General features: G+C 48.1%; 1 protein-coding gene across 6 annotated transcripts in view; it reads right to left on the bottom strand.

Moving 5' to 3' along the window:
• Nucleotides 1-25,029, bottom strand: part of LOC119450782 (uncharacterized) — a 216,050-nt gene that overhangs the window by 6,887 nt on the left and 184,134 nt on the right. For 5 of the 6 annotated variants that reach the window (XM_049666232.1, XM_049666231.1, XM_049666229.1 and 2 more), the window contains exon 6: nt 3,002-3,277. The exons of the other annotated variant lie outside the window; for it this stretch is intronic. In XM_049666232.1, coding sequence (XP_049522189.1) covers nt 3,002-3,277 — 276 coding nt within the window. The remainder of the gene's footprint in view (nt 1-3,001; nt 3,278-25,029) is intronic. 6 annotated transcript variants of the gene reach the window in all.

Below are 25,029 nucleotides of genomic sequence, written 5' to 3'. Positions count from 1 at the left end.
TCAAAATGAAAGTGTGCGTGCGTGTGTCTTCGGGATGATGCCATCACCATTCAAGGGAAATCAAATTTGCTCATAACTCGGATCTAAATTCTGTGTCACCTCTATGTCGCGTGCTAAACTGCTTCGCTGGTAATCCACCTTCACAGCAGTGGAATGCCGCATGAATTTTTGTACTAGTAAACCATTTATGCAACGTGTTTCGCCCTTACATAATACCTTCCGATCAGAGTGTTTAAGGTTACTGAGAAGTAAACAGATTTTACTGGAACAGTCACACCATCACTCCAACCTTGCTTTAAAGTACAGCCCATGGGCATTTAACGTGTAGACAGACGAGGTACTTTTTATTCCAATAAAAATATACTGGTCGTAGTCGCCGTCTACCAATTCAATGTGTTAGAGCTCATGTTTTTGAAGTTGCAGAAAACTTGGAAATTGTTGTTGTGTCATTTCTGTTTCGCTCAAAAACAAAAGCCGCTCACAAGCACATTATTCAGTGCGACCATTGTCAACAAAAACGTTTCAAACTTCGTTGTCGTAAATTCATCATCCAGAACAAAACCTACTATGTACAATGATCGAAATCCGAGTAGCAGAGCGTGTGGTTTTTGCGCAGACCAGTAAAAAGCAACTGATGCAGATATGCTCAGCAATAACCGGTCGGTGACCAACACCACTTGTGGCACATTGCAGTGGACCCTACATCTCGCGAATTTTGTCGCTTTCACACGGCTGCGCGAGTACCCCGCCCTCTGCTGTTCCTATTTGAATCATTGGGCACTGAACTTTCGCCACGACCGCACTTGTTAAATGTGCCAATGGTGTTCTGGTTGCTAGGTAAAACAATTTGTAGCGTTCAATAAAAGAAAGCATTCGCTTAAACTCCGTAATATTATAAGTCCGTTGCAACGTATCCTTTCCTTCCTTCAACTTCGACACGTGTTAGTGCCTACTTATCCTGCCAACTATACGGTGGTTACCGTACAGTAAGATGTTCTCGGCATTTTCGCTGCTTGCTAGGGCCGTCCTGCCGTCGGAAAATTTTTCGATGAAATGTCGCGCATTTTGCCCTGCACTGCGATTTCTTTTATGATGTAGAAAGTAAATATTGGGACAGTCAGAAAACGCGCAAAATCTGGCAAATATTACTTACTACAGCTAGGAATATGACGCTCAAAGAATTGTAAGCAAAGTACATATTTTTGGTTGACCGACTTCACAATTTGCAGGACAATACGCGAAGATAATACTCACATATATCTTTGTCCAATCATGAGTGACGCATAATCTATACATACACAAGTTGTGGGACTATTGGAAGATGTTTACATTTGGGCGATAGCTGCAAGTGCTGCACAGACATCTCCGTAATCTAGCTTGACATCTCCTGTTTTGCATTAGGGTATCGCCCCGCTCTCTCTTTATCACAAATTTTTTGCAGCACGCTAAACCACCCACCTTACGTCATGCCATCATCTTCACGCTTGTCACAGCGCCCCAGCTATAAACTGTGGCACACGAACTGTTACATTTCAAGCCAATTTTTTTCCTCCGGGTGACAGAGACTGGAATGACCTACCCCGCAACGCTATTGCCATCACATTTCATTCAAAATTTCTGCAAACTGTTCAAACTCGTATTTCACCGTAACAGGTCTTTTCTTTTATATACGTGTTAACCACTCCTTATGTAATACCTCCACCGGTGTCTTTAAGGTGATGAAATGAAATTGGATATGATGTCGTCGGGCATTCTCTCTGAATTGTTTGCCGAGTTTAATTTTGAGATGTGAAGCAGCTTATGGTCGGGGCTATGTCCCTCCCTGCGTCCGCCGTGCGGTGTCCACACCCGCACCGCGCATGCGCATCCTCCTCCCCCTCTTCTCCTATCCTTGCCTCATCTCCTCTCCTCTGGGCATTCATGCGCATCCTCCTCCCCCTCTCCTCTCCTTGTCTCATCTCCTCTCCTCTCGGCATTCCTCCTCTCCTCTCCAGATTGCGCAACGAATGGCAACACCTGCGGCTCCGCGCGCGATAATGCGAAGAAGCTTAGGTTAGAGGCGCGATGGTAGGCGCTGCATACTCCGCTGGGAGGCGCCACGATGCGCAGAACTGTTGTCGGCGCCGTCGGCGTTTTATCCGCGTTCGCACCAAACGCGCGTGGCGTTGGTGACTGTTGCCGGTGCCTCTGGGGGCGGCTCGGAGGTTTTCGACAAGATTAGCCATTACTCGTCGAGCAGCGTCGGAAATCTTACCTACACAATGCCGCGATGAGTGCCACGGACAGCGCCAGTGTCAACGCCAGTGTCAGCGCCGTGGTCGACCCCATGGCTGCTTCGCATACTACTCAGGGTTCCCCTAGAGGAAGATGGTGTATTTTTTTATTTTTAACAGCAGTGCTGTTTAACGTTTAAGCCGGTGGTTGGCACATATAGCGTAAACAAGAAACTACGCCTTGGAGATGACGACGCCGCGTGTTGCCTAGCAAACACTTGGCACAGCTGCGCCTCTCTTCGCCGCCGTTCCGCACCGCCACGCCAAGCCGCTACGACCGCGCACCTGCTCCGTCTAGCCATGACGTCACTTCGCATCGCCTAGCAACCACATGTGCCTCCCTTCACCTAAACATGTCAACGCTTCGCGAGGCCGCGTCTTGAAGCGCGTCGTGCGGCCAAGTGAGAATTTGCGCGTCGGCGGCGAACCAAACCGGAATACCATGCCGAAGCTGTAGCAAAGAAGAGGCGTCGTCGAGTCGAAGATCCCGAGTTTCGAGAATGAGAACGTGAAAGTCTCCGTTTGAGTATCCAGCGTGGTCGGAATCAGCTAGGTCGATCAAAAGCTCTGTTGTTTGCTCCAGCCTTGCACCACTTGGAAACTGCGCTAATTTTTATATTGTACCTGCAAATTTAGTGCATATGTGGTAACCCCCCCCCCCTCTCATGCCCACTTTAATGCCGCTAAGGCGCTGTGAGTAAAATAAATAAATAAATGAGCGCACATACCTTGATCTCGGTCATGCAGGTTGGATATCCGAGGTCTATGCCCCTGGCGCCACGCATGGTGGGTGAACAGACGAGCGCGCCACTCTCGGACATGCCGTACAAGTTCATGAGGCACTCAAGGTTGCCGAATGCCTTGAAAGCAGCGTCGTATGTAGCCTGGGCCAGGATACCGCCGCCGACGCCCAATCGTCGGATGCTGGCGAGCTGTTGTCCGGTGCGAAGCATCTCTACGCACAACACGTGCAGGAAAGACGTGAAGAAGAAGGCGGCGGTCACCTGCGCGGAAGAGGGCCACGAAAACCGCCATTTGGCTCGGCGTTTCTCATCAGCAGCAGGCCTTAGTAGGGTGCCGCGCACTTGGCAAATGCCAGAGCAAGATAGTCGTTATTTTTAAGAAATTTACTTGTATACCGGCCCTTCGGAGGATGTTAAAAACGGGGATTATACGCGCATTGCTCAAGGTAAGTATGTAAGGCTATCTGAAAGTATTTATTCTGTCTCGTTAGAGGCCTATGCCCACCAAAAAGCTCGAAAGTCGATTGCTGCCTACACATTTAAACGCATTAAAAAGACTATCAAATTTTTGAACGTTCCCTATATATATATATATATATATATATATATATATATATATATATATATAGGCTAGATTAACTAGTCTGATCTTATACAGATGTGCAAATTGTGCTCCACAAAAGACATTACAGCACCAGCTGTTTCGGGCTCGCAGATCAGGCCAGTCGAACTATCCTAATGTTGTCTGCCGGAATTCCTAAATTTATATTTGGATTTACCCCCAATTATTTCAAGCATGCTGTAAACACTTAGTATTGCATGAGGTTCCTTTACTGAAATTTTCCAACGGCTGTAGCTTCTCTACCTTATAACTTATAAGCAGTTACTGTATCACAAGGTGTCCCAAGGTGTTCATCCGAGCGTGAAAGAACCCCGCCAATTGCCTCGAGCGGCCACTCACGAGGCAAGTTTGCGTGTATTCGCGAGCTTTTGTCACCCTCGGGAGAACACTCTTATGCAGCACGTATTGATGAACACGAAGCTGTATCAGGATTTACAATTTTCTCATTTACACTTTTCATCTAATTATATTATTTGAGAAGCTGATTATTTACTAGGACTAATTGCGTGATTAGGCGGAATGCAAAAAAATTCACAGTTTCTCCAAGCGATGGCAAGCGACATTACCTTGGTTCTGCCAAGTTACATGGCATTTCCATATTTTTAAATCTTTGCGTATGATAGTTGAGACACCCTGTATATTTTTCACGAAACGGCCCCACGCCATCACAGTGGTTGTAGCGTTTGTCATGGACGGTGTAAAACAATGTAGCGTGCACAATCGCCGACGAGTGCGACCTGATAGTGTTCACCACGGTGATGAGGATAATTATTAAAGCGAAGCTTTCTGTCTCACTGATTCCTCCCTGAGCGCCGAAAACGCACTGCAGAAAAATGGAACTATCTGCGCCTTTGCGCACACAATAGAACAATGGTGCAATACATAGATGCCGTAGAACAGTACAGTTTACATTCGCAGTTCTACCGAAAAGAACCATGGGAACTGCAACGCCACGCTACCCCGACGAACTGCGTATATCTGCATTGAATTACGCGCGTCACGCAATGCATTCCCGGCCGTCACCATGGGTAGGCCGTGGGTGCAGCGCACGGCAGAAGAGGCTGCCGTATGCGAACGTAAACGAGCGCGATCGCGACCGTAAGACCGAACCCGTGTATAGGCAATGGCAGAGCCTCTGACGGTCTACCACAGCGATCAAAAGGCAATACTGTGCAATTGTAGAGTCGTTCGAGATAGTGTGAGTGTGGGCGGGTAATCAACGGCTACATAATATAAAATAAAGGCTACGTAACTTAACGCAATGGGTCTTCATTCAACTTCAAGGTTCAAAAAATACAATCATAAACAGGCAATCAAATCACAAATACATCGCATCGGGGCGGTCAGCATTTCTTGGGTTCGTTGCGTGGTCGTTGGCTTTGGACTTTGACTTTGATTCAGTTTAATGGGAGAAAGCTTCGTGTTCAACCATCTTTCTTTAAGAAAGAGCCTTTGATTTTTTTATTGGTATGGAATTTGAAACAGTGGCTGCGACAAATTCTCACCTAGTCAGCTTGATTTGTTCAGGTATGCCATACGCTTTTTATTCTAGCATTTTCGTATACATCTCCTCAACCTTTCTTTTTTTTCAAATCTTATCTACCTACCTTGCACCGTTACCTATGCCTGTAACAGATCCTGTCGTTTCAATATGTTCCCTGCATTTTTTGCACCAATACTCTAAATGTCTCTTGCTCATTGATGCTTCTGTCCCTTTTAAATCCAAGCACTCCCGGAAAGTGTACGTTAGCTACGCGTCTCATTGGTTGAATCCCTTCGCATTCTATTAGGATTTGCTGAGAGGTCTCTCGTTCTTCGCTGCAGCATTTAGATGCCTTATCTAGTTCCGAATATTTGGTGCGGTATGTTTTTGTCCTTAGGCGACCGGCTCCAGCACTAAATAGCAAGGTACATGCCTTCGTGTTATTGTAACGATTTCGCCTTCTAATTTCTGTTTTCTCATTCTTGTAAATCTCCATGGTCTCGGTTGTTTACATTCTTTAATTCTCTGTCTCTGTATGTCTCACTTTCTGATGAATCCTGGTTGTCTATTTACACTTTGAACTACCCTGTACTCGGCTGCCAACTTTCTTAACCTCTTTCTCCATTCTGTGTCCACGCTTGTCAGGTACAAATACTAGCGCACTTTAGCCGCCGATTTATTTTCATCCATGTTACGAAGTCTTTCTTCAAAACTAATATTGATCTGCGCTCTCTGACTTGAAAAGAGGCCTAACCCATGTCACCCTGAACTGCGCCATTTGTGGTTTTTCCGTGGGCTTCCAAAGCCAACCGGCCTACTGATCTTTGGTTAACTTCCAACCCCGACAACATATCCGCATAGAATGGCATTTGCGAAAGTTAGCGCTGGCACCATTACTCCTTTCCAGATTCCACGCACCACCTCATACTTATTGTGGAACCACAGTGCTCTTTGTTTCATCATTGCTATATCCCGCATCCCCTTTATTTTCAAATTATCTTGGTGGGAGCTTGAGTAAGTCTTTCCTTCATTTTTGTATGAGTTGAAGCAATTATATTGCTTGAAAATGGGTATGATTTGCCGTTTGCTTTGACACTACGTAATTACTCGTCTCTTCATTAAAGATAATAATTCCCTATTTATCTGTGCTAAACCTAAGCCTTAGATTTGTCGATGCGTTGCCGCATATATTCGCAAGTGTCTGCAAATATATTGTATTGTCCGCTAGTCGCACTATGTCGACCGCATACATCAGTCCGGGGACTTTCTTCTGGAGCATCTTTCCCTTAGACACGTGATTCGCTGTTTTCCAGTCGTATTTCTATGTTATCATAAAGCATGAACAACAATGGAGACAGAGGACGTCCTTGCTTGAGCCCTTGGTGAATTCCCACCACTTGATTTGCATTCGGTTGTCTCTATATATCTCGCTCAGCAGCTCCACCAAATCGTTATCGATGCCTTTGTGCTTAAGAATATCTCATAACGATTCCCTGTTCATCTTGTCATCATCATCATCAGCCTATATTTAGGTCAACTGCCGGACGAAGGCCTCTCCATGCGACCTCCAATTACCCCTGTCTTGTGCTAGCTGATTCCAACTGGCGCCTGCAAATTTCCTAACTTCATCACCCCACCTAGTTTTCTGCCGTCCTCAACGCCGCTTCTCTTGGTATTCATTCTGTAACTGTAATGGTCCACCGGTTATCCATTATACGCATTGCATGGCCTGCCCAGCTCCATTTTCCCCTCTTAATGTCAACTAAAATATCAGCTAATCCCGTTTGCTTCCTGAACCACACCACTCTCTTCCTGTCTCTTAAAGGGGCCCTGAACCACTTTTCATTGAAGTGCAGAAAGACATTAGAAGCGAAGATAGGCTATTTCAGAATCACTTTGCTGCAAAAAGTACTTCAATGCGTTCAGAAGAAGCGGAGTTATCGGCAATCAAAGACGGCCTCCGTTGTGCTCCCTAACCTCCTTCAATGCCTTGCACTGTGAAGGCTGCGGCGGAGTGGGGCGGGGCCAGAACGCTCTGCCTCCGAGACGTCGCCGTGGCGGGCAGTTCAAATTTCATTTTGGACGTCCGATTTTGGTGCCTACGAAGCGCTAAACGTAAGCGAAACGCAGTTGTCCTCCCCGAGCCGCAGTGCGCTTAGCTGGTGGACTCATGGCGGTATCTCGCGGCGGCCGCGGTGCAGCCGACTGCAGCGACCCATATCAGCCGTGTTTTGAAGTGTGCTTTATTAAGAAATAAAGCACACAGAAAAGAGCGAGGATCATGAGGTGTTCGAAACGAGAGTGTTTCAGAGAAGAGTGATTTCGCGCTCCGCTTGCGAGCTTCATGTACCGAGTACGACAGCAGAACTTGGCTGAGATGTTCACAACAGCGTATGCTACGCGCGGATTATGTTATTTCACCAAATCCGAGGGGTAGATCAGGGCCCCTTTAACGTTAGTTTATATGCATCATAACCATGTCATCAATCAGGTAATAGAGAAATATGCGGAGTACAATCAACCTCTCTATATGGGTTTCATAGATTATGAAAATACATTTGATTCAGTAGAGATCCGAGCATAGAGGCATTGCGTAATCAAGAAGTACAGGAGGCATACGTGAATATCTTGGAAAATATCTACAAGGATTCCACAGCTACCTTGGTTCTTCACAAGAAACGTAGAAAATTACCTATCAAGAAGGAGGTAAGGCAAGGAGACACAATCTCTCCTATGCTATTCACTGCATGCTTAGAAGAAGTATTCAAGCTCTTATACTGGGAAGGCTTAGGAGTTAGGATCAACGGCGAATATCTCAGCAACCTTTGGCTCGCAGATGATATTGTCTTGTTCAGCAACAATGGATACAAATTACAAAAAAATTATTGAGGACCTTAATCGAGAAAGTGTAAGAGTGGGGTTGAAGATGAATATGCAGAAGACGAAGATAATGTTCAATAGCCTGTCAAGGGAACAAAACTTTAGTATCGCCAGTCAGCCTCTAGAGTCTGTAAAAGAGTACGTTTATGTAGGTCAATTACTCACAGGGAACCCTGATCACGAGAAAGAAATTCACAGAATAAAATTAGTTTGGAGTGCAAACGGCAGGCACTACCAAATCCTGACTGGGAGCTTACCCGTGTCGTTGTAAAGAGAAGTGTACAATCATTGCATTCTACCGGTGCTAACATATGGGGCAGAACCTTGGAGGTTAACAAAGATGCTCGAGAAAACCTTAAGGACCGCACAAAGAGCGATGGAACGAAAAATGTTATGTTGTTATATGCTCCTTTATTCTCTAGAAATGCTATCAATAAATGTCTATTCTGAGCTACTGAAATCGCTATGCACTGAGTTAGTGCAAACATATCCTCTATGCGTCTGCCTGCCCTGAACACATTCTGTAGTTACCCCAATACATATTTTTTTCCACCCACTTCAACAGTTATAATTTTATGGCTTGCATTGCCATTCTATATATCACCGACGTTTCTGTAACTAGCTTGTACGAGCTCTTTCTTGCAGCACGGATGATAGCAGTGCTACTGCGTCCCTGCTGTTTCTGCGGTTGGCGCCTGTATCACGCAGCAGCGAACCGTCGCCGCCGAGAGTGTACCGGCGCGCCTTACGCTGCGGTTCGCTTGTGCTCGTAGAGTCGCGCCTATTCAGCTTCTGGGACTTGCCGGCCTTCGCATGCTTGCCTTAAGAACACCCAGTCCATCAACTAAAGAAGGCGCATGCAAAGTGAGAAATGCCTGCAGGCACGGCAGACTCCGTCAGTGAATCTTGCATAGCCAACGCCATGGCTTAGTTTGTCCCCCGCAGAAAAAAAGAATCAAAAAGAAAGTGGGGGAAAGCCCGCACCACCGAAAGGTATAACGGGCATTAAACCAATCAGAAATTTAAAAAAAGGAGGGGTCGTCAAGGCTGACAACCCAAAGACAAATTCCGAGAAAAAACCAATCTTAAAGAAAAAAAAATGTTTCGGAGGCAAATGCAGCGAGCGGAAGCGGAAGCAGCGATAAACAATAAGGCTGGTAGTCCCTGTAGAACAACCGAAAAACCCAGTAATGCGCTCCGGGGGGAAAGAGGGAGAGTATGTGGTGGTCTTCGGCAGTGATCCACAACGATTCTGCATGTTTATTGCATAAGAGAAAATGAAAAGCACGGCAAAGGCTTGAGCAGCTGGCAGGTGTAGGTGGCAGGGCCGACTCGTGGGACCAGGAAGGTATCACCACTCGAAAGCAGGAAGACCGAGTCCAGCCGGGACCTGCGCAAGGCTAAGTGCTACAAGAAACTGGGAAAGGGAAAGAGGAAGGGGGATGGGAAAGCAAGGAAAGAGATGGACAAGGCAAGCGATATGAGGATGATGCATGCAGTTAAAGCCAGATGACACGGGGCGAACCCCACCATGGTTGGCGTAAACTGTGCAACTGGCATGAAACCGAGCATGCAAGAGTAACATGAGGGATATGTAAGCGGATATGAGGCGAAAAGGGGATGAAAAAAGGGCAGGTAAAAGAGGAGTAAAAGTTAAGAAGCGTCAGGTAGAGCAGACAGACGGGGAACAGCCGGCACGAGTGAAGTAATGGTGTGAGTCAGGCGTAGGAGTAACGCCCGCGATCGCTTACTATGAAGCAACCGCGGGAAAACGTCAGGCGTAATAATGTCACGGATATTGCACTCTGTCCGCAACTGAGCGGCAATGTCCGCAGTAGAGCACTGCACGGGCCGATTTTTGCGGCCCGGGCCCGGCCCGGGCCCGTTTTTACATTGGGCGGCCCGCCCGAGCCCGATCAAAACTTTTATGGCGAGACCCGGGCCCGGCCCGGACCCCGAAATAATCTACGTTACCCGCCCGGCCCGGCCCACCACCCCTTTACCTTAAGCCCGAGCCCGGCCCGAGCCCGACTCGAACCCGGCCCGCACCCGGCCCGAGACCAAAAAATACATGTTTTCCAGAGTTGAGAAGCCCGAGAATAACTCGCAGAAAGCCCGAGCCCGGCCCGGGCCCGCGTCAAAAAACCCGAGCCCGGGCCGGGCCCGGGTCAAAAAGCACACGCCGTGCCCGAGCCCGGCCCGAGCCCGTGAAAAAACTCCTCTACCCGGCCCGGCCCGGCCCACGGGCCGGGCCGGGCCCGGGCTTTCGGGTAAGCCCGAGCCCGTGCAGTGCTCTAGTCCGCAGTGCGCGGGCACACAGTAAAGTAGTGGAGCACGCCGTCACACTCCTCCCCACACACGCACAGACTCGAGGAACTCAGATTAAACCGATGCAGATAATGAGGGAAATGCCCATGTTCCGTCATGAGTCGTGCGAGATGGCGGTTCGGGGGGAACCAAGGAGGGACGGCGTGCACACTACGCACCCAGCGATAAAGGGACGTATCAACCCCCTCTCGAGACCAATAGGCATGCCACTGGTTTTTGGCAATAGTGAAAAAACGGTGGCGGATAGTTCGAAAGGAAGCGGCACAAGGCCGAACCATCCCTGTCGAACGGGCAGACGACGCAGCCAAGTCTGCAAGCTCATTACCCGCCACTCCCCGGTGCCCCGGGACATGAAACAGAAGAATGCGGCGACCACCGGCGTGCAAGGCATGCAGCGCACGCTTCATGTGTCGCACGCGCGCGTCCGTAGCATGGAGACCGGAGAGCGAGGCGAGGAGGGACAAGCAGTCGGTGTACAGGTACACCGGAGCCCTGCCACGCACAGACGCCGCGTATGCGAGCGCCTCCGACATGGCACACACCTCAGCGGCATACGCACTAGAGGCCCCCAATAAGCAGAACTTCCGAACCGCAGTCAGGCGACCGGTTGGCTCAAACGCAACAAAAGCGGCGCCGGCCGCATTGTTGCAGAAGGAGCCATCCGTAAAAACGTGATACGCCCGCGCACGAGTCAGCTGCGCCGCCTGAGGAGGTGTTAACCGCGTGAACGGAAAGCGGTACCTCTCACGCGGGTGATCGGTCCATTGAGGACAAGGATATTCCACCTGGGCCGGGTAGATGGTTGTGGGGCCGTAATGAGTAACTTGCCGCAGGGTGAAAATGGAGAACTCCGCAGCGAGGCGGTCTAACTCCACGGTAAGAGGGGGACAGTTAGCCAGGATGTGAAGGGCCGACGTACGGGTGGTGTGATAGGCACCAGTGATCGCGACCAGGAGCGATCGTTGCACGGAATTCACCCGAGCAACGAGGTGGACCGACGGAAAAGGGGGCCACCAGACGGGCGACGCATAGGCAACTGCAGGCAACAGAACCTGGCGATACAACCGCCGAATAGTAGCGGGAGCAAGGGAGTAGTGCAGACGGAAGAAATTTAGCAATCGGGATACCAATAGCTCGGCTTTAGTTTTAATGTACTCAACATGGGCAAAGAAGTTAAGCCGATCGTCAAAGACCACGCCGAGCAGTTTAATGTGATCCTTGTGTTGAAGAAAGACACCGTCCAAACGAATAGACGGACGTCGTTTCGACGTTCCAATGTGCCCATTATTGAAGAAAACAAAAAATGATTTTTGAGAACTAATTTTGACCTTGTTCTGTGCGGCCCAATTACAGATCAAGGTGAGAACAGATTCTGCTAATGCCTGCAGCTGCAGACGCGAAGTGCCAGATAGTAAAATAATTGTGTCGTCGGCGTACGCCTGAACATGAACGCCAGGAGGGAAGTCGAGGTCCAGGAGGGAGTGAATGATAATGTTCCACAGGAGAGGACTAATAGGCGAACCCTGTGGGCTGCCTATGGAAGGGCATGCCGAAACCTCGCCTGCACTGGACCGATAAACCACCCTCCGGCCCGACAGAAAGGAACGAAGCAAATGGTAGAGGTTGGCGGGGCAGTGGTGCTTACGCAAAAAGAACAACACCGCGGCATGCCAAACGCTGTCGAAAGCGCCGGTGAAGTCCAGTGAAATCAACACCGCCGGGGTCTTCGCTGTTTTAAGCGAAAACAGGCGTTGCCGCAAGGCATACAGGGCTAGAGGGGCGCTCCGCGCATGAGTGAAGCCAAATTGGCGGGGATGAATGAGATTGCGGGAGCAGAGAAAGTAGTAGAGCCGGGAATTGAGGAGACGTTCAAGAATTTTGCCAAATAGGGAGTTCATCACAATGGGGCGGTAGGCCGAAGGTTGGTCGAGGGGACGGCCAGGTTTTGTAATGAAGATAATCCTGCCCGCCTTCCAACAGGAGGGAAAATGCCCCAAAGTGAGTGCAGCATTAAAGATACGAAGAAAAAATTGGGGTTTAAGGCGGAACAGGTTCCTAATGAATCCGGCGGTAAGCCCATCCAGCCCCGGCGCCGCGCGAGGGTTGCCCAAAGAAACAGCGTCTTCCACCTCCGTGAGCGAGAAGGGAAAATCGTCAGCAGTGCGAGGATAAGGAGCGTCGACGACACATCGCACGCGACGATGAAATTCGGTGTCCTCAGCAGGATCATCGGCACCAACATGCACTCGTAAGAGCAATGCGGCAGAGCTGAGAACCGAAGAGGTCAGATTGCCATCCGTTTGAAAAAGTGGAGGCAGATGCGTCGGTGGCGACAGCTTGGCAAACGCCAGCTTAAAAGGGTCACCGAAAAGGTTGCGAGTCGTAAGCTCCTGGCACAGGGACCTGTCAAACGTGTCTTTGGCGTGCCGAATATTTCTTTTATAAGAGGCAAAGGTGCGAGTGTATTGTGCCCTGAACACAGTGCGCAGGTCAGGATCACGCGTCCGTTGGAGCCTTCGTCGCATAGCGCGCACCCTCGACCGCTCAGCGGCCAGTTGTGGCGTCCACCAGGCGTTGCCTGAAGTAGCACGCGGCTTGACCACGCGTAGGTTGCGTGTGTGAAGGGCATCGTAAAGACGATAAAATTGCGCCAAGACGAGTTCAAGGGCCATGCACGAAGAAAACCGACACCCAACGACGCGGTCAAACCACACGGAGCGATCTAACGAGTCCAGGATCTGGGCACGCGCGAAGTTAGTTAAACGTTTCTTCCTCACACCGGGCATGCCCGAAAAGGAGAATTCGAGGTACCTGTCGTCGGATAGCGTGTCGGAATCAGACACTGACCAGGCAAACCCCGCACGCGTCAATGAAAGAGACGCCAACGACACGTCTATCCAGGAGCTCGCGTAGGGTGTATCAAAAGTCGGAGGAGAGTCGGGACTATTAAGAACTCGCAATTCGTTAGCGCAGGCAAACTGCACAAGCTGAACCCCACGTGCATCACTGGGAGCAGGACCCCAAAGTGGATGCTTCGCGTTAAAATCACCGGCAAGAATGAAAGCTCGCGACGGGAAACGCGAGAAGCACTGGGCTAGTTCATCGAGAATCGGGTCCAGTGCGCGATGGGGTGGAGCGTACGTCGCTACAAGTATGAAAGATTGCCCCGGGCCCTCGCAACTGACGGCAACCACCAGCTGCGAGAGGTACAGGGGAAAGAAATCAAACCCGGGAGCGCGAGCCAGCAACATCACCCGTGGGCGCGCCGGTGCATGGAAGATGGTAATAGTGGGAGGCACGTTCGGGATCCTGTCTGCGCACGTGTAGGGGTCAGACACGAAGGCGAAGGCAAAGCCTCCGCGTGTCATATGCTCCACAAGGAGTTTCGTCGCGTCACGAGTGTGGTCCATATTGGCCTGTAAAAATTTTATCCCTGTAACATTAGCCATGGTGGAATGCTATCCGGCGAGGCCAGAAAAGAATGCCTAAAGCAGGGACCCACTCTCGTGACCGCACGCTCGTAGTACTGCAAATACCCACACCCCGAAAAGGAGGGGGCATCGAGAAGGAGACCCAGAAGTAGGCAGAACGTGTGAAGCAAGGAGAAAATGAAAGGCGAACAAGGAAACGCGGCACGCCAAAGTGAACGGATAAGCGCGGCGGTCCCGAGTGCGTGCTCGACCACGGCGAGAGAGCGCGCCAGTCCGCGCAACCGCGAACCGCGCTCCCCGCCCCAAACGCACCGAGACCGCCGCGCGTCGCCCCCGTTGAAAAGCTCGGAGCGTCAGCCATAGTCGGTTCGCGCTCGCAGACGAGCAACTCTGCCGACCAGGATAGGGCAGGATTTGTCGCCCGTGGGGTGCGCGCCGTGAGTGCCCGCATTGCGGCATTCATTGCAGCACATAGCCGCGCCACCCACACGGACCGTACATTGAGTTGCGAGGTGGTCACCCGCGCAGCGCGTGCACACGGCCCTGTCCGCCTGCTGTCGCACAGGGCAAGCGCTGCGGGGATGACCATATGTCGCACAGAAGGTGCACGTAGGGACATGAACATCCTCCACCACGGCAGCTGACGTCCACCCCACGGCGACGCGACCGCGGGCCATGAGTGACCGGAACGTCGGCGGGTCCACCTCGAGCACGTGAGTGAAATTGCCAGACCGCTCCTTGAAAGACGTACGCACAGAACACGTTGAAGGGTCGACAGTTAAAGTGGGGTTTCTGGCGTTCAGCTGCGCGATGAGGTTGACCGCGGGTACGTCGGGATCGACGCCAGTTAACTTAACATGAGGCTTGCGTTTCTGCGCAAACCGAATAGACATAGTGGTGTTGGTCACCACGTTGGATTCAAGTGCGGCTCTAAGCCTGTCCATAGACTCTTTGTCATCGGAGAGAATGGTGAGGCCGCGCGGAGTCTTGCGGACGCTAATGTCACCTATGCGCTCCTTTACAAGGTCGACATTGTTTTTCATGGCAGCCGATAAATCGTCCGCCGCGGTGGAAGTGGGTACGAGTGGGGTCAAGAACATGATGTGGGCATGATCTCGCCTGATAGCAGAGTCGGTAGCACCGCCAGGAGGCACGACAGTACCAGGGCTCGGGCCCGCCGCACCAGGTGCCCCACGCACAGGCACGCCACCACGGACCACCGCAGCGTACGAGGCAGGCGGCGAAGTCGTCGGAGCAACACCAGGGGAAACCCCAGCGCCTGTCGCCCGGGTCCGCTCGAGCTGGTCGCACAGCTCATCAGCACGGCCACACTGCCGCGCCGCCACAGCCCGCAAGTCAGCACACTCCTGGATCAGCTCACGCAGATGGCCCAAAATCAGGGACCGGTGATGATTGGTCACCTTGCAGTTGGTATCGAAGAGGATGTCCGTGATCTGCTTTTGCAGATCCACAGCACGGTGAAATGATGCAGTCAAGGTGGCGTCGACTTGACTCCGTACGGGGGAAGGGGCAGCAGCACGGCCCGGTTCGACAACCTGATCGGCAGAGGCAGCAGGTGGTCCCGCGCCGCGGGAGGCCAGATCCACGGCTCTCAACACGCGGTCACCATCGGACGAGAAGGCCGACTCGGCCGATCGCGTCGAAGCCCCCGCAGAAGGGGAGCCATCCCCGGGCAGCGGCAGAACAGCGGGGGTGTCAGCCATGCCCCGCTAGTGGGTATCACCCATCAGCGAGGCAGCCGACCGAAGGGCAGCCACCAAAACCGGCCGGAAGAGAAATAACAGGCTCCGCACGCAAACTGCAGGCACGGCGAGAAGCCTGAGACGCTCAGGGAGGCCTACCAACCAGGACAAGGCAGCAGAAAAGGCAGGACCTGACCTTTTTCGGAAACACGCAGGAGCGAAGCGGCCAGCGAACAAGCAGCGTCGTCTACCTCCACGTTCCGGTACCGGTACCACGTTCTTTGCAGTCCTTGATGTTACGGCTTTTTGCCTGTCTCATATTCGACTCTGAGTGACACAACGCCCGCCAACGCCGGCGCAACGGACTGACTGTCCTTAGCATATCTGGGGACACCGCGAGACAAAAGAAATAAAATTCACTTTCTCATACTGTACACCATGGCACTGAACGGGGACGCCGAAGCGGAGAAAAACAAAATAGAAAACGGAAAGAAACACAGCTGCACACGCACGCCGCCCACCACGGGGCAGAACACGAGAACGCAATATTGACGCACTGAGATGCACTGTGGCAGTACAAAACACAGATCAGACAGCTTCAAACGTCACCGAAAGAGCTACCTACCACTTCGATGTGTTCACCGTGTTGCCGCCGAAATCTCACAAATGCACCTCAGCGAAATGCGCTTACGTGCAATTTAAAGGCCACATAGTTCGCCGCTGCGTGGTAGATGCAGAGCTGGGCAGTATCGAAAATGCATGTATCTTAGATACTATTTGGGTAATGGTATCTGTATCATGATACGTCTGGGAAGACGAGCACCAGTATCTGTATATCGGATACATGAAAGATTGTAGCGTACATCTAAATATGCAAGATACTGCTATCGCAACATCTCTGTGCGAAACTATTGACATTGATGAGGGCAGGCGATGAGGTCTGCACTCTGCATGTCTCTATTAGTGAAGCTGATTCACCTGGTAACGCTCGTGCCATCACGACAAACGGTACTACGTTGACGAACAAGGCAAAACTCCACATAAGTATTTGCGCCATCATTAATGGCGCAAATATGGCCGTTCTCGTAATTAGATGGCGACGCACTAGCTGGTCGGCAAACAGAGCAGCGGCTCCGATCAATTACAAAAGCGACAACCACAAACCGCGGATAGGGCAGCGTATAGAGAGCTTTCATGCTAAGCAGCTAAAACGTTTCGGAATGAAAATACTCGTATACTTTGAGCAAGAAAGACATAATTTTTGAGATACTAAGAGATATTTCACCCGAATATTACATGGTTGGTCCGAGTTAACAAATTTCCAAGCAAACATTTTTGTGCGTGCCCGTTTGCTGCTACATTAAACAGATCTATAATACGAAATTTTGGAATGTATCAAGGTATCGTTTAATACAAATGGGAAGTATCGTAGCAGATACAATAATTGCGGTATTATCTTGTATCTGTATCTCAAATACTTGTTGCCCGAATATATTGCATAGCGTCATGATACCGTTGCAAAGTATCTTTGCCCAGCCCTGGGTAGATGCGCCCACAACAGCTGCAAACACTAGAACGTTTTTGTTTAGCGTCTACAACCACTGCGTGCGCCATCCGTAAGGTTTTTGCGTACGCGAGCAAACTTTTCGTCGCACCGATTTTTGGTGTGCGTTTCTGCAATTCCCATGAAATCTCTGTCTTGATTCAGTGTCCTCTTCAGCGCCAACTCTAGCAGCGGCATAGAAAGTCCACAAAATACGGAGTTATTTTGGCTATTTAGGGTCAAGCCAAGAAGTTGTCCACCGTGTTTCGACAGGTCCATGGTTGCTGCTCTGGACATTTGCATATTCCACCATATTCTCGAAACCGCCATCTTGTCATCTTTGATTGATCCAAAGGGCTGCGCGACTTCTCTGACTTGCTCTAAATGCTGCCCTACGGTATTCGACAATATGGCAGAATTGGACAATGCCCAAAACAGCACCCCAAGTTATAGTCAATGTGTTTATTTTAAGGTGTTTTACTGCAGTAGTACACACATTATGAGTGTCTGCGACGTGGGTACGCTCGCTCCGATGGAATGTTTTCTTTTTTCTTGGGCAGGAGACGTTGGTTCTGGCGTTTCATCGAAAGAGATCAATTCAAATATATCGATGACGATCTAATTAGTAGCAAAGGGCTTCATAGTTGAATTCCTGCGCTAAGCGTAACAGTTTCCATGGCAGATGACGCCGCACTTCGTACTCTTGCTTTAAAGACCGTACCAGATTCAGCGTTTTACCGGCGTCGTCTCGCTGCCCGTGGACACCAATAAAATACCGGTACCACGTTCTTTGCAGTCCTTGATGTTACGGCTTTTTGCCTGTCTCATATTCGACTCTGAGTGACACAACGCCCGCCAACGCCGGCGCAACGGACTGACTGTCCTTAGCATATCTGGGGACACCGCGAGACAAAAGAAATAAAATTCACTTTCTCAGACTGTTGCGGTCGTCTGAAGCATGCAAAGCAGCAAGTCCTAATGCTTGCCCAATGCCCGTCCATTAGCTCTTATTCTGGTCGCCACTAGCGAGTTGACGGCAATGCGACCAAACGCGATGCCGTTTCGAAGAATCTTGGAACATATTTGCAGCCTTAACAAGGCGGAGGAGAGCCACCACTCATTTCATAGGTTTATTTCCGAAGCCACCTCCAGCGTGACTGCAACATGCGGCCGTGTTCAGCAACTGCTCCCATTGTTCACCTTAAGGGCTCAATCCGCCCGTCCGCTCCGCAAGCATGCGTACCGGGGCGGAAGGATCGTCTGGACGGGTGGACGCAACTTTGCCATCCGCATGCCTGCTCGTCTCTAATTGGCTGGTACGAGGCGGACGGCGTAGGACGTCATCACGGCAAACATGGCGCTTGCTCGAAGGAAGCGAAGCGGTGACGCGAGGCCAAGGCTACAGCCGCGTCAGAAACAGTCTATTTTGCTCGTTCTTGTGATCCCTGCTAGAGTTATCCAGCACTCACGGAGATAGTCATCGAAGGCAGCAAGCCGGTGTACCCTCCCAGGCATCATCAGTGCGGGCGATCGCCGACAGAAACAGACGGAGCGGAGGAAGTGTGCTGTGTCTGCGCGAGCGTCGGAAGAAAAATTTCAAGCCGTCGAATTCGTGATTTCTTGTGCCGTGCTTCGCGTGTGCATTGCCAACGGAAATGCCGTCACATACATGTGCGTTCTGAGTAAGACACATGTTAGGGCGTGTCAAAGTGAAAGATGTCCGATCAGCGCACCGAACGTACGCAACTTGTATGTATTCTGCGTATGCGGCTCATTGCCGCGAAGCGGTGAACGCCAGTCCTTCACAACCTTTAGAAGTGATGACAAGATCAGTAGTGATAAGATTTGTTGCCTCGTTATCGCTGTCATTCCTCGTGTGATATACTGCGTGAGCCGTTTTGCCACCTGCGATGCGCCATGGCGACCGCGACGTTCGAGCTGTGTTGTTGCTTTTGCGAAGTGTTCGCAAGATACAAATCGGGATATACAGGGTGTTTCAGTGAACACTTTCAAAAATTCTTAAAGGTTGCCTGTGCCAGAGAGCACAATCCTAGTTCATGAGCTGGTCTATTCGGAAAGGCGGACATTACTTGCACAAGAAATTGAAATCCATCATAGAATAATTAACAAAATTTCACTAATTGTGTTTTGAACTAATTACCTGATGGCCCATATTGCAATCTACAAATTGTAGCCGTGGAGTTCGCAAGGCGAATCCACTTGGAAGGAATGCTTGGGATGACACCAGTTTTGTGATATTAATTCTCGAACTTTGCAGAGAAATGCATTGGCGTTCCAGTTAGTTTCTTAACAAAACGTCGCTTTATGAATTGAATCACAATATTAACTGGAACGCCAATGCATTTCTCCACAATGTTCGGGAATTAATCTCTCGAAACTGGTGCCATCCTGAGAATAAATTCCAAATGGATCCACCTAGCGAACTCCACTGCTACAATTTGTAAATTCAATATGGGTCATCAGGTATGGGTCCATGTTTGGCGCAAGTATTGTCCGCCTCTTCGAGTAGGGCAGCTCAAGAACTAGAAGTGGGCTATCTGCCACAGGCTACATTAAATAAATTGTGAAAGTGTTCGCTGAAACACCCCGTATATGTCACAGTGGTACTAGGCGTAAAACTGCTCGTTTTATGCGACGTGCGTATACTCAGAAGTGGACTGTGCATAAGTGTTGCCGATCGCGTTTTCTTGTGTGATACCCTGATAGAGAAGCCCTATCACACCACCCTTTCTGCTTCGTACATGTGCCGTTTGTTTGAAAAGTTGTTACTGCACTTTTGAAGATGCTTCTATCGGTGAGGGTAATTTAGGGAACATCATAATAGTTAGATACGTCAAGACATACTGCGCTGTCCTGAAATGTTGACGCGCCTGAGCACTAATGCTATGAATGCAAATTTCTAGCAGCCTTGATTTTTATCATGTGGGCAGTGTTGAGAAGAGCAGGAATTTCTAGATTGCACGAAGTAAATAGCTTTATATTTTGTGATGCAAGCGGCTTGCATACCCAAGAATGTTAACTGCTTGGTTTTTGCTGGTGACTAAGCACAGAGTATGTTTGTGAAGAAACCAGTGGTATTGTAGATGAATATGGTATAGATGAGAACTGGACACTTCATCATTAGATACAGATTTACGTTTCCTGACAAAAAACAATATGCATGTAAAAAATAACAAGACTGAACACAGGTATGGTGATATATTCTGATAGCAGCCAGCAAAATCGCCTGAAAGAAATTTTGCCCAAAGTTCTTCCTCACTGGCTAGCTTTGGTCACGTTAGTAATGCAGTCAGAATAAGCTCAACGAAAGTTTCTCGTTACTGTGTGCATCCACCCTATTTCATTCTCTGGTTCCTGTCACCTGTTTTGGCACGAGCCTTCACTTTCATGCGAACAATATTTATCATATGTGCCAGCGTTATCTGACTAAGAAGTGCTATACTTTTTATCCTCTTGTTCATTCTGCCCACAGTCATTACCAAGTAATGTGCGTTAAACTGACTTGAGCCAGCAATGTATGCCCATTTGGTGTTTTTCCGGTGCACTTTCATCTAGCTGTAAGCGTACTGCTATCTATCATTCATGGATGTAGGATGTTGGATGCTATTAGTGGCCATCTCGGTGATCTTTATTTTGCACAAGCCATGGTTCCACTCATTAACTGAACAGTTTTCAGCTCCGCTGCCAGACTATGGAAAGAGGAGCCTCACCTCATCATTCTTAAGCATTTTCATGACCACAGTGCATTGCGCCAGAGAATTAAGCTGCTATCAGAATAAAAAGGGTGCCTATTGGCTGTTATGAGAATATTCTGAACAGAAATTTTCACAGTTAGGTCCGCATTTGTTATGTAATTGAAGACAGCTAATGAGGACGAACTGGTGGCAATATTTTACAGGTGACTCTGCCGGCAGAATATTTGCTCCCTATGCTATATTAGCCGCAATGTTTTGCTCAGTGTGCGGCATTTTGCTTTGATACAAGTTTACTACCCAGCCAGATAAGTTATTGTCAAATCATCAATTTTTGTCTGATACACATGGACAGTTCTTTATTTTATCATATTCTTGAAATGGTACCCAAGCCCAGCTTAGATTACCAACATCAGCTTAACGTATGCACGCAGTTGAGTTTCTGCATGTGAGAAAAGAAATCATTGCGAAAGTAATAGTAATTAGTCCAGTAAAAAACTTATTTGTATTTACGTATTGATTATGTAAGTTGTGCTGTTCATTTTATACACACAGTAACACGTAAACACAAATTGTATGCGTAAATTGCGTTTACATGCATGTGTGTGAATAAAACAGCACAACTTCTAATATCAAGACATCTCACTACAACTTGACCCCACGAAAGATGATCTATATGATACTCAGCTGGTCTTATTTAAATTTTATCACGTGATGCAGTTACATTTCTTACCTGTATGTAAACCAATTTATGAACTGTATCTCCTGCATGTGAGAACGCATATTTTAGGCCAATCACAGTACCTGAGGCAGCAGCTTTTTATTTATCCTTTGCCATCACTTCTTAGAGGGGTCTTGTTGATTATGCCGTCTAAACAACTCGTATAAAGTTCTGTGTTTAGTATACCAGCATTGAAATATTGAACACAGCTGCACTACTTTGTACACTAGTGAGAGAATTCTGCAGTTCATCGTTCTGTCACATGTTGTTCTTCAATCATAACTGGTGACTGCATTTGGTGTTATGAGCTTTAGGCTCATTTTCACTTGGGCCTTTCGATGAAGTAAAATCTGCCTCGTCAGCAGTGAACTTAGTGGAAAGCCACCACTGAACCAATATCTCCAAGACCAATTACTGCATGCTTTTGGCCAATCAGAGTGTGTGCCGAAACTATGTATGATACATAACTTCAGCTACACCAATAATCACACAGTTGAAGCTGCTACATATAGTTAAGTCATTGATATAGGCAGAGGAAGATGTTGTACTTATGCAACTGTCACTCATCACTTCAAATGGGAGTGACCCAAACCTTCGTGAGCTTAGATGGCAACCATATGACACCACAAGGGGGAACTAAGCTGTACAATAGGGCCACCGTCTCAGCCGGCTTGTCATGATGCTCTTGCCTGCTGGTTTCTTATATATATTTAATAGCCTTTCTTTGTTATGAATTCACAGCTTTCATAACAGTTACTGCACTAATGAAGGCACTGGACACTTACCCCTACTGAAGGATGTATCTGTACATGTAGAGCAGAGAGAAGTTATACAGGTAAAAATACGTCAAAGTATTTTCACATTAGAAGATGTTCCACCGGCAATGAATGCACATTCACAATATGCAATAAGTGCCATGTGAGGAAAATGGAGACGTGTGGTGCCGAAGACCTGCTTGCATTTTGAATATTGACGTCATGAAAAATTCAAGTCTGTACTTATGTCTTCTGCGTGGGAGAGCAGAACATTAAAGTAGAGGTGCAAAGCGGGTGTTGTATGTAGTAGTCCATTATATACGTCCTACTGAAGTTGCACCAAACACAGCTATCAATCTGCACAGCATTGGACAAGTGACCATGTGTGTGTCTGAAACGTCAAAAATCTCTTGCACTGATCATTCTCAGCTGTAAATGATAAATGCCTGCAGTTTTCAGCTACAAACAGTGCATATATATATATATATATATATATATATATATATATATATCTGCACCAGAAAGAGCTGATGTGACAAAAAATTGTGTCCTCCTGAGTGTTATATTGATTTTCGTGCAGTGCTATGGTGCATTTCATGGTGTCTCAGTTTACTTAATACAGTTTCGAATTTACAGATTGCTTCACATGTTTACAGCTAAAAACCACAGAGAAAACCTCAGGACACTACTTGTATTATGACTGAGAGGTCACAAACCGAGTATTTGTGTGGTGTCCTTCCTATTCAATCTTCTCGTTTTGTACTCTAAATGTGAAATGTCACACCAGCAAAGCTGAGCATCCACCCTTACATTTCAAGCACATTTTTGAATGCTAGGCAGTTATGCTGATAAGCACATTCTGCCAGCAAATCTGCACCACCTTAAATTAAGCGAGAAGGAGAGGGTTGTTTGTGTATAGCCAACCTGTTCTGGCGTGTCTGCAGGAATACAGCAGTGCCTGGTGGCACCGTATAGTTCAGGCGTAACAGTGAACAACTAGCAAAGAAATCGACTGATACTAAGCTGACCCATATGTAGGAGCATTATATTACCTAAGCCACATGCAAAGTTGCTTTCAGTGTTCTGAAAAACCGCAGCTTTGATTTGTCAAGCTATTTTACTGCACACACACAGTGCTGTAATAAAGTCTGTACAATGGTGAGCAATGCAGCAAGGAATGAAAGATTACTTGTGATGTGCGGATTTGAATAGTACATGTGAACGAATACTCAATTCACCAGTATTGTTTTCTTTTTGAACAATTTTATGTTTCGTACAGAGGCTGAGCCAGTGTGGCCTCCTGACTGCAAATTTCAGTGATCTCTTTCACGGTGCTCATGGGGGTACCATTCATTTGGCTACTTGAATAGTGAATAGATAGATAATGGAGCACACCAATCTTGCAGTTTTATGCAGAACACCTCGCGCATTATTTACAAAGATGAACCAAAAGAACTATTCATTTGTTTGCTATGAAAATAAAAAATGGCAATAAATGTTTCCTCACGTCTTGTGCGGGCCTGGCTTCTGTCATATGAGTCTTCATTTCATTGTCATGTGCATGTTAAAGGAGCTACTAATTAAGAAATACCAAAATAAATGCACTTACTACACCAACCTTTTCACAACACGACTGATCACTGAGTCACTGTGAAGCTAAATCACTTAATAATCTTGGTTTGCTCTCAAACAAGATACAGGTACTGGCTAGCTGTTTGTTAGGGTAAGTATTTTTTTTTTCATTTTCCTAAAATCAGGCTGTGCATAGCTAGCTAGGTTGTTGTTACATAAATACATAGACAACGTGTAGCCCATGCCCAACTCAGTAAAATAACCTGAGTAGAGCTTACAATAGTTCACTTATCATGTGCAGCCTGTGTGAACATATGTTTAATATATAGAGTGATCAAAATAGAACACGCATGCATGATGCTGACAGTATCAAACGGTCTCAAATCGATCACCTTTGTTTGCTGTCATCCCTATCATGGTACTGCATAATTTTTCTGCACGTTGGTACTGTGTTTTACATTATGTAAATACTGAATTAGGTATAATTGCAGTATAATAGGTAATGAAAAGGCGGATGAGCTAGCCCGCAAAGGACATGATCACATAAAATTTATAAAAGTGTTTTTTAACTAAAAGTGAGGCTTCAGCTATGGCGAAGCGATATGTACTCAATGAACGGCGTAGAAGATGGTCTTCAACTTCAGGCAATTGAAAGTTTTTGTTCAACATCAACAGAGAACTCCAATCAAGGCTACCATAATGTCTACCACGGCATCGGTTTCACCGGCTTAGACTGAATGTTGCATACACGAACAATCTTCTTTTTTGCAATGGCCAGAGCACAAATCCATATTGTGACAACTGTGGCACCGTGTAATCTCTAGAGCGCATCTTGCTTGAGTGCCCAGCTTATTGAGACGAGGGACATCGATATAAAATGAACACGGAAAAGCTCGACCAAGGCCCCTTGACATTGACATGGATATTGGGTTTCTGGCCTTGCCCATCAAAACAGCAGAAAGCCCTGGACTTATTGCTTTAATGTAGTGAAGTTTGCTGTCTAAACTGAGACTCACGCACATCGTCTCATCAAGACTGTTATCTTACTTTCTTTTGCATTCGCCGTCTACCTTCATCACCTCGAGTACTTACTCTACTGCTCATAACTTGACACGAGCTGCATTTCTTTTTCATTTTTCTTCTGCTTACCCTTTTCTAGGACCTTACTTCTCCTTCGTCCCATTCACTGCAGAGCAGCATGTAGGCGAAAATATGCTTGCGGAACCCTCTGCATTTTCAATAAAGAGCTTTCTCTCTCTCTC

This window comes from Dermacentor silvarum, chromosome 4 (genome assembly GCF_013339745.2).
Source record: "Dermacentor silvarum isolate Dsil-2018 chromosome 4, BIME_Dsil_1.4, whole genome shotgun sequence".
Lineage (NCBI taxonomy): Eukaryota > Metazoa > Arthropoda > Arachnida > Ixodida > Ixodidae > Dermacentor > Dermacentor silvarum.
The sequence above is the reverse complement of the archived record's forward strand: the minus strand, read 5'-3'. Positions and strand labels throughout refer to the sequence as shown.